At 34.8% G+C, this 10,785-nt stretch overlaps 1 protein-coding gene across 1 annotated transcript; it reads right to left on the reverse strand.

Annotated features, from left to right (window-relative positions):
- Positions 1–9,876: 9,876 nt before the first annotated feature.
- Positions 9,877–10,466, reverse strand: LOC110099569. The gene has a single exon (XM_020826764.2). It carries the CDS (start codon positions 10,308–10,310, stop codon positions 10,101–10,103), a length of 210 nt encoding a protein of 69 aa, XP_020682423.1. The 5' UTR covers positions 10,311–10,466; the 3' UTR covers positions 9,877–10,100.
- Positions 10,467–10,785: the final 319 nt, after the last annotated feature.

Consider the following 10,785-nt stretch of genomic DNA (forward strand, 5'->3'; position numbering starts at 1 on the left):
TGCCTAAACTATTTTTTTTGTGCTTTGAAATTTGAAGATTATATGCGTGTTTCAACTTGTGCAACTGGTAATGAAATTTGGGATAGATTATGTGAAACTTATGAAGGAACCAATGAAGTTAAACAATCTTGATTAAATATTTTATATATTACAAACTTTTTTGTATGAAACCTTCTGAATCAATTTCTAAAATGTATACAAGATTTACTCAAATTGTCACCTAATTGCATGCTTTAGGAAGAGAGCTAACTAATTATGAAAGGGTAAACAAAATTTTGAGATACTTGCCTTTTTCTTTTGATAGTAAAATCACTGCAATTATTGAATCTAAATATTTGAATACTTATTCAATTGATAACTTACTTGGATCACTCTTTGCTTACGAGCAAGGGGTGAATCAAAGAAATCTTGATGTAGGTGAGAAAAAAAAGGAGAAAATTGTGGCACTAAAGGCCAACAACACGGACACTGATTCATCCGGATCTGAAAACAATAATGTTGCCTTCATCACTAGGCAATTCAAAAGTTTTCTAAGGAAGAAACATAAAGACCATCAGAAGTGGAAAAGAGGTAAGGATAGAAAAAATTATAAAAGCTCTTCTGATGTTGTTTGCTTTGAATACAAGAAGCTTGGATATGTTAAAGCTTATTGTCCTACACTTAAGGAGCACCCAAAAAAGAAGAAGGGTGAGAAAAAACCCAAATACATGAAGGACAAAAAGCAGTACCAAAAGGCATTCTTGGAAGATTCTGCATCTGACTCCTCTAAGACTAAAGTAGAGGAGGAAACCACAAACTTATATTTAATGGCAGATAATCAACTTGAACAATCTGATCAAGAATAGGTATGTGAACCAACCTATGATCAATTAGTTGAAATTTGTGAGAGAATTCATGCATCATATAAGAACCTTAAAAAAAAAAGTATGCTAGCTTAAAATTGGAGTTTTTAAATTTATAAAAAGAGCATGAAATTCTTCTTGAAGATCATTCTACAATTGATAATAATCACATGTCATTACTTGATGAGTTTAATGCATTAAATAAAGAGCATACTGAATTATCTGATGCACATAATTCCTTGAAGTCATCCCATACTGAGTTAGAAAAGGAGTTTAAGAAACTAACAATCTCAAAGTTTTGAAAATAACAAATCCTCATTACATGCAACACATAAAAGGAAGCCTTGCCACCTAAGTAGATTAGTACATCCTTTTCTTGGTGTTAGATATTTTTTATGTGACATGTTAGGACACATTACACACACTTGCACCATTCACTGTAATACACATTAGGTGTGGAGACCCAAATTGCATAATTCACAATATAACACACATGCATTGCATTCTTCTTTTCATAAGAAGGGATCCAAACCTATTTGAGTTTCTAAATCTGATGTTTGTGATTTTGCAGGCTTGCTCTCACAAAAGGCTATGTGAGAGCATGTGATACATGGACAGTGGATGCTCATGACACATGACTGGAGATGCCAATCAATTCATTCTACAGGAGATCAGGACAAGAGGTAAGTTTACTCTTGGAGACAACACCACTAGGAAGGTAGTGGGCCTTGGTATAATTGGAAACTTCAAAAACCTTTTGATTAAAAATATTTTTCTTGTAGATGGACTAAAACACAACGTGCTCAGCATCAGTCAACTTTGCAATAAGGGCTTCATCATAAAATTTTTGGCTAATGCTTGTATTATAAGCTTAAATAACAACATTATTTTGCGGGGAATACAGATCAATAATGTTTACATACTTGACTTAAATAATATTAAAAGTGTTGCTTCATTCTACTTAAAAACTGATGTTGGTGATTCATGGTTGTGACACAGGAGATTATGTCAAGCCAGTATGAAAACCCTTAGGAGGGTGACCCAGAAAGACCTAGATAGAGGTGTCCCCAAACTTAAATTCTCAAAAGACCACCTTTGTGATGCCTGCTAACTAGGAAAATAAGTTCATTCCTCTTTTCACTCCATTAAGGACATTAGCACCTCTAGACCTTTAGAAGTCCTTCACATGGATTTGTTTGGACCAATTAGCCTTGCCAGCTTAGGAGGAAAATTTTATGGTTTTATGATTAACGATGACTACTCGAGGTTTACTTGGATTAGATTTCTATCACATAAGAATTAGTTTTTTGATGAGTTTAGATCCTTCTTCACTTGGATTCAAAAAATGTTATGTTGTGAGACATTGACCATCAATAGTGACCATGGGGGAGAGTTTGGAAATGAGAAATTTGGAGACTTCTATGAGGATAAGGAGATTAGTCACAACTTCTCAGCTCCTATGATCCCTCAGTATAATGGGGTAGCTAAAATGAAGAATAAGACCTTAGTTGAAGCCGCTAGAGCCATGCTTGTTGAATATTCACTTCCAAAATACTTTTGGGCTGAAGCGATAAACATAACTTGTTATGTGTTGAATAGGGTGAATGTTAGAGCCAAACTTGATAAGACACCCTATGAGATCCTTAAGGTTAGGACACCCAATCTTTTCCATCTCCATATCTTTGGTTGTAAGATTTTCATTCATAACAATGGAAAGTCATACTTAGGAAAATTTGATTCAAAATATGATGGAGTGTTCTTAGGATATTCAATTGTGGGGAAATCCTTTAGGGTGCTTAATAAGAGGACAATAGTGGTGGAGGAGACAACTTATGTAGTGTTTGATGAATCTGATCCTAAGAAGTCTAGAGTTGAGGAGGAAGATGAAGTTAGAGATAATACCACTGGAATTAAAAATTTCGAGAAGAGGGTAGAGCACCAAAACTACTGAAGGAGTAGGTAAGATTACCCAAGGAGTAGAAAATATACATCTGGAGGAAAGGGTTGAACCTACATACACCTTGCTTAGAGATTGGAGATATTCTTCAAGTCATCCTAAAGAACTAATCTTAGGAGACCCTTCTGAATGTGTTAGGACTAGGTATGGACTTAGGAAGGAAGTGAACCACTGTACCTTTATCTCAATGCCTGAATCCACCAACATCAATCAAGTCCTTTCTGATGAGTTTTGGATCTTAGCCATGCAAGAGGAGTTAAACCAATTTAATAGGAATGATATTTAAGATCTTGTAGAAAGACCAAAGGGACAAAGTATAGTTGGAATCAAATGGAACTTTAAGAATAAAATGAATGATTCTGGTGTGGTAGTTAGGAATAAGGCATGATTAGTGGCTAAGGGGTACAACTAAATATAAAGGATTGATTTTGAGGAGACCTTTGCCCCTATAGCTAGATTGGAAGCCATTAGAGTGCTACTAGTCTTTGCCTGTTATAAGGGATTTAAGCTTTCTCAAATAGATGTTAAGAGTGCCTTTTTAAATAGGATAATAAAAGAGGATGTGTTTGTAGAGAAACCCCCAGGTTTTGAGAGTTTCCAATTTCCAAATCAGGTTTTAAAATTAAAAAAGGCCTTATATGGATAAACGAAGGCACCCATAGCTTGGTATGAGAGGCTTAAACCATTCTTACTATAGAGGGAGTTTGTTAAAGGGAGTGTAGACACCACCCTTTCTCTGAGGAAAGTAGGAGATGATTTACTCATTGTTCAGATCTATGTCAATTATATACTATTTGGATCTTATGATAAAAGGCTATGTGGTAATTTTTCTAAAACAATGAGTAAGGAGTTTGAGATGAGTATAATGGGAGAGTTGCCCTACTTTTTGGGATTTACCATAAGACAATCAGATGATGAAACCATTCTAAATCAATCAAAGTACATAAAGGACATCTTAAAAAGTATAAAATGGATAAAGTCAGGCCAATTAATACTCCCATGACCTCCAGTGTTCAGTTGGATAAGGACCCAAATGAAAAGTCTGTTGATAAAAAAAAGTAGAAAGAAATGATTGGATCTTTACTTTACCTGAATGCTAGCCAGCCTGGTATAATGTTAAGTATTTTTCTTTGTGCTAGATTTCAAGCTGATCCTAAAGAATCTCACCTGACTATAGTTAAGAGAATTTTGAGATACCTCTTAGGAACCCAAAACTTAGGAACTGGTATCCTAGGCACAACACTTCTTTTGAGATTATTGGATATTCTGATTCTAATTTTGTAGGTTGTAAGGTAGATAGAAAGAGAACTTCTGGGACTTGCCAATTTATAAAAAGTCTTTAGTCTCCTGGTCTAGTAGGAAGCAAATCTCTGTTGCACTTTCCACTGCTGAAGCTAAGTATATTGCCTTAGGAAGTTGTGTGGCCCAAGTCCTTTGGTTGAAGAAGTAAGTTCTGGATTTAGGATTACCTGTAGGCATATATTCAATCCTTTGTGACAACACTAGTGTCATCTGCATTTCTAAGAATCATATCCAACATTTAAGGACTAAGCACATTGACATAAGTCATCACTTTATTAGAGAACATGTGACCAAAAGAGACATTGAGTTACACTATGTGGCAATTAAGAATCAACTAGGTGACATCTTTATTAAACCACTAGCCTTCGACACTTTCAGCACTTTAAGGACCAGATTGGGTGTTATTGATATAAATGCATGAATTTAATTCTTACTAATTTTTGATCTGTTTTGTTTTTATATATATATATATATTCAAAGTGTATCAAAAATCAAAAGATAATTAAAAAGAGCGCCAATCAAATTGACAAGATGCATAAAATGAGCCCACCAAAAGAAAGCTCCTTCTCTTTCAAAAATTTTAAATCTTAAAAGAATTCATGTGTCACTTAATATTTTTCAAATGCTTGATTTTAGATTCCATGATTGTAACTAATTACTTTGATATATTATTGTATAAAATATTTTTCTAAAACCACGTTTAAAACAGATTTCTTTTTCTTATCCAATTAATTTTTATAATTTAGATCCTTATTTTCAAAAGATGGTTTCCCCTAGGAGAAGTTAGAGTTAAGGCTAATAGGATCGGTTGTTATACCATCGAATTTTGATGATTTTAACTCATTGATTCTTACAAATTTTTAATTCAATCATATGGAAAACTTATCATATTTAAGCTTTGATTTTAAAAAAAAACCTTTCTTTTGCTTTAGGTCTTGTCTTTTTTCATTTTTGTTTCTGTTTTTAGTCTCTGCCTTTATTTTTATTTTACTTTCCTCCTCCTTTTTGTGATGTCAAAAGGGGGAGTAGTTAGTTATACTGGTTACTTTGTAATTTGATTCTATTATTGGATAATTAAAACTATGTTTGTTTCTTCTCACTGTTTCTTTTAAACTGTTCTTAAACTGTTTAGATTATTTTTTTGTTTGTCATCATCAAAAAGGAAGACATTATTACAAATCTAATTTCATGGATTAGAATTTTGATGATAGTAAACATTCATGATTTTCTATGCCTGCCTTGCCTACTAACTTTTTAGGTCCACAAGATCGAGTGCAACTCAAGCCAGCTCAAGATCTGGCAGATTAGGTCTGAGTTAGTTTGTAATTTTTCTTTCTTGAGTCTATTATAAATGGAGTGATTCCTGATACTAAGTAACCTTGCACACACACATGGGAGAAAATTTCTGTCTGTTGATTAGAGTTTTCTATTTTGATCATATTATTTAGGACGATCCTAAAATTGTCTTGGACGGTTAGCTAAAAATAGAAATCCTAATTAGAACATTCTGGTTAAGGCAGTCGTTATTAAGCACGTCATCTTGGACAATCTTTGTATCAGCCGAGATGATAGGCTCAAATCAGAAAGAATCAGCTGGCAGGTCTATTTAGGTATTCTTTATTTTTAGACATCATCCTGGATGATGAACATAATTATTCCTAAAATAATTTGGTAATTAATGAAAGCAATTAAGGTTTGATTGCTCGATCACATCGTCCGGGATGACCTCTTGGATGATTGACATCGGCCAGCTTCTATTCAGGGCGATGTTTAGGATGATTTTCCTCGAATTTGAACTAATCTGCCATGACGATCGTGAGATCAGCCTAAACGATCAAGCTATTTTTTTATTATCCATATATCCTTTCAGAGCAATTATCTGGATGATAATCAAGGATTTGTACTGATCATCCAGGATGATATTGTGTCAGCCTGGATGATATAACTAAAAATCTTCTAAACCTCCCAAACCAACCGGGCTGATTGAGCAAAATTTACGTTGATCGGCCAGGAAGATATCCATATCGTCCTGGACGATAAATTCAGTTTGTATAAAATAAGAGCAATTCTGAAGCTCTTCTATTTAAGAGCTCTTATTCTACCATTTAGAACATCATTTGCTGCTGCTTTGACCTGAGCGAACCAAGAGGAGAGGGAGAGCAAGGGAGAGAGAGAGAGGATCTTATGAGGGGGAGTTTGTGAGGGAGTTCACAAAGGTTACTCCAAGCATGGATCCTTCATCCTCTTCTCCAGTCGTCATCCCTAGATCCTTCGAGGTTCTAAAGAGGCAAACTTTATATCTGATCAAGGTTCTCTGCCTGCTTCAGGAGGAAGCAAAAGGAGTTGGGTTCTCTACCTCACCTGGGTTAGTGGAAAGGAGGTTTGTATAGGCTTCTTCTCCTTGCTGTGGGGGCAAAAGGAGAGATACTGAGTTTAGTGCAATACTCGGAGGTCCCTCCGGGGAGTTGACATAGGTCGTGTTGACCGAACCACTATAAATCTCTATGTTCTTTATTACTGCTTCAGCATTTATTTTCTGTACTTTGATTTATGTGGTGAATCATAGTTTTTGTTTTAAGATTGTATTTTGATCGAAAGATTTTTTTTGATCTCACAACCTCCTCGAACTTTCATTATTTTTTTAATTTTGTTTGAGAATTTTAAATTATTAAGTATTCTTCACAAATATTATTGAAATTTTATATTATTCAAGCAAAAGACAAATCACCCACGTTAATGTGATATAGACTATGGCTTATAGTTGCCTCCCAGTTAGGTATGCAATTTGAACCCAAAATTTTTTTGAGTACCTAACCAGTAGGTGTACTTAGGCTTTCATTTCTGTTCACAACATCCAATTTACAACGCATGCAGTTCATGACCTCCAGTTTGCACCAAAGGCTCCGTTAGCGACCTCTAGCTTACAACCTTGTTCGTATGCTCCAATGAGAAGTAAAGTCCGAGCAAACATCCGAACACATCTGACCACATTCAAGTACCGAATGCAGTTCACGAAGTTCGCAACCTACACTTCTCATCAAAGGCCCTGTTTGTATGCTCCACATTTGCTCGCTCCTCATTTAGGCACTTAAGGTAGTTCACATAGTTTGCGACCTCCAGTTTTCAATGAAGGCCCTATTTGCATGCTCCCCATTTAGGCACGACCTCTCTAGAATATTTTGGAAAATGTTAAAGAAAATAAATCGAAAATGATTGAATGAGTCCCAACGATGTGAGAACATCTCGAAGCTGAGCAAGACAAATCCTCCAAGTAAGCATGCTCTCGAGCGAGAGTATGGAATGAGAGAAGGCTACATCTAAAAGGTGTGGGAAAGTAGAGAGAAGATCATTGAACGGTTTGCAATGATGCCTGAAGAAGATAAAGAAAAAACATTTCATTCATGTGTTGGTCGATTCATGGAGGTTGAAGATATGTTGTTTCTATAGATTGATAGTATCTAACGTGCTAATTTACCAGTACCGCCCTCTCTCTCCATTGCCAAAGAGAAAAATATTACCTCAACTTTTTTAATTCTAGAAACAGGTTTTAAGGCATCATGGAAATGGTTAGAGCCGATACAGAGCACGTAGACGTTTGCAAAATATGCACCTTCATGGAGAGGAACAATTATTACATCCTCTAACCGGACGTAGAGGAATGTCCGGTCAGAGGCCAAATCGCGCCAAAAAACGAGAAATACCGAGCAAATACCGATCAATACCAAACAATAACGAGGAATACCATCACGTGAAGATCCAATACCTAGTTATACCGAGCTATACTGAGCAATACCGAGTTATACAAAAGTTGTACTGAGTTTTTCCTAGAAAAAACTCTGTACAACTCGGTGTTGCTCGGTATAGCTAAGTATAATTCGGTATTGGTCTTCACAGAGCGGTATTCCTCGTTATTATCAAATAATACCTAGCAATACCGAGCAAATACCGAATTTTTTGGCGGGATTTTTCCTCCGACCGGACGTTTCCTCTACGTCCTTACACCGGACCTAATAAAAGTTCCATGGAGAGAGCGCATAAGTCAACAAGGAAAATCATGAGTTGTCGAGGTTATGCAAAAACGTACTAGCTGTCAAGTTTTGTTATTGCTGGACAATGCTCCTTGGCATTTCAAAGCTTTCGAACCAGATAATATTTGGGTAGTATTTTTACCCCAAATTGCACCAGTTGGAAATAACCATGCAATATTGGAATAAGCGCTGCTATTAAGAAACAATACAAGTATTAATATTTGAAGCATGCCCTAAATTTTTATGAACTTCTTGAGGAGGCGAAGAATCATAAGGAGAAGGGGAAACAGTTAGGCCGAGGAGCAACTGGGGTTTCTTATGGAAATCTAACACGTCTGCTTGATGCAATAAATTATCTGAAAGTCGCCTGGGATTCACTAGCGCCTAACTCGATAAAAAATGCCTTTATCAAGGCAGAGCTAAAGAAATCAGAAGCAGATCCTGATGCTGGTGATAAAGATGACAATTTGACACCAATATTATACAAGCCATGAAAATTTTAAATATTTCCATGGATCCTACAGAATTGGAAGATTTCATTTATGTCGATGATGAAAACAGTGGAGAATATGTTGTTGTTGTTTTTTAAGATGTTGAAGAAATTTTGAAATCCATGAAATTTGATGAGATGGAGCATAATGATGATATGAATCCTCAATAAGAGTTGAGTTTTACTACAACAAATATTGATGCATTTTAGGGCTTCGAGTGAATCAATTGTTCTACCCTGAGGTACAAGAAGAAGCTGGAGATACATTTGATGATTTTAGAAAATCATTTGAATTTTTTCAGAGAAATGTTTATGTGGTCACCCTCAATGTTAGACATAAGAAATTGCAAAACTTACATCAAATGATCATTCATGGCATTGAACCCTATATTTTTGTTTAAATTTTGCGTTCTTAACTAGGATGCGTACTTAACTGGGAGACTATTATACTAAAATAGAAGTCGTTTGGGATCAATTTTATTTTTATATTTGCTTATGCACATTTGAATTAAAAAAAATAAAATAAAATATTAAAATTGACTTTTAGATGTTTAAAATCATCTAGCCACCTGCCCAAACCTATTATCACGGCCATCAATCACCTCAATTTAGGTGATATTCAATAAAAATATATATGAATATATAAAAATAAAATGTGATTCCTAAACGGCTTCCCGTCTATATCGAGGTGTACCGAGTTTTTTGAAAAAACTCGGTACACCTCGTATAGGCGGAATTTTACCTACAACCGGATGTTCCTCTGCATCCTTACACCACCGGACCAAATAAAAGTTCCTAAAAGTGCAATAGGGAAATGTATTTTATTTTTCTTTTGGTAAATAGAGTAAAGTATTTAGATGAACCCTCACAAGGGTAGAAAGTCCATACCTGACCTTTACAGATTTCGCACTTAGATGTATTTTGCCCTTCAAAATTCGTATACGCTCAATATTTAAATACCTATGAAGAGAATCACTTCATACATATCAAGTATTTAAATACCTATGAAATAATTCGGTATTATCCATCCACAAAAAATAATTTCGAAACTTAAATAATTGTTTCAGAGACCTAAAACCAATCTTAAATTACACTTAAATGAACCTAGACGAGGTAAAAGATAATTTGATTATTATTTGCAGTGCGAAAAGAAAATAAATAAATAAATAAATAAATGAACCTAGACGATATGCCATATGGAATTGAACAAAGAGGGAACCATGCCATCTTCTTTATTTGTCAATAAAACTTAATAAGTGAAAAAAAATGAAATCATAAAAATTTTATTAAAAGGGGGACATTTCAATCCATTTCACATAATAATATGCACCAATAAAACCTCCCTACCTTACACAAAAAACAAACAGAAGACACACCAAAACATAACAGTCTGACGAAGTAATAAAGCTTTTCTCCACCTCCATCGAAATTTCTCACGCACAGTTCCCACATGTATTAGATCTAAGGAATATGAATAACTCCTAACCAGTGTAGATATGGACGCCTATAGCGATGAGAAATATCGTTATAAGAGCAAAAAATAGAATGGTATGAATAAATATGGAGAGACCGCTCGTCCTCATACTGTTGAATTCAATCACCCTTCCATTTCCAGGAAGCTGGAAGAGAAGTCCAGGCGTCAATAGAACGAAGAGCACCACGCCGATGACAACAGGACCCCAATCTGCCATCTCTCTCTTTCGTTATTTTACTCTTTGCAAAGGAGTAAACGGGAGAACTGGTTTAAGTAATAATACGGTAAAGAAAGCTAGATGCAGGAGGAAGAAAGGGGGAGATATTGATATAAAATGATGGATTGCGGGGCATTCTAGGCGAATAAATAAATAATATTGTCCTTGTTGGAGGACGGCTGGCAATGGGCTGGAGGATGGTTTTATCCGGCTATCTTTTTTAATTTACGGAAACAATATCATTAAGATATTTTGATTTAGTTTTTAGTAAAAGAGTATTTGAAAATTCGACATATTTATATTATAATTCTAACTATAAAATTATGTTATATTAATTCAGAAAAAAAAAAGTTTAAAATAATGAATATATTTATTAAGGTTGTAAAAATCGACTCAATCAATAAATCAAAAAAAAAGAGATTCATACTAATAAATAATATTATTATTATTATTATGTTTTAATATAAATTTAATT

The sequence above is a fragment of the Dendrobium catenatum genome, unplaced genomic scaffold (assembly GCF_001605985.2).
Source record: "Dendrobium catenatum unplaced genomic scaffold, ASM160598v2 fragScaff_scaffold_123, whole genome shotgun sequence".
Lineage (NCBI taxonomy): Eukaryota > Viridiplantae > Streptophyta > Magnoliopsida > Asparagales > Orchidaceae > Dendrobium > Dendrobium catenatum.

Excerpts from the sequence above, each read along its gene's own strand:
- LOC110099569 (XM_020826764.2), bottom strand. The coding sequence starts at position 10,310 with ATGGCAGATTGGGGTCCTGTTGTCATCGGCGTGGTGCTCTTCGTTCTA.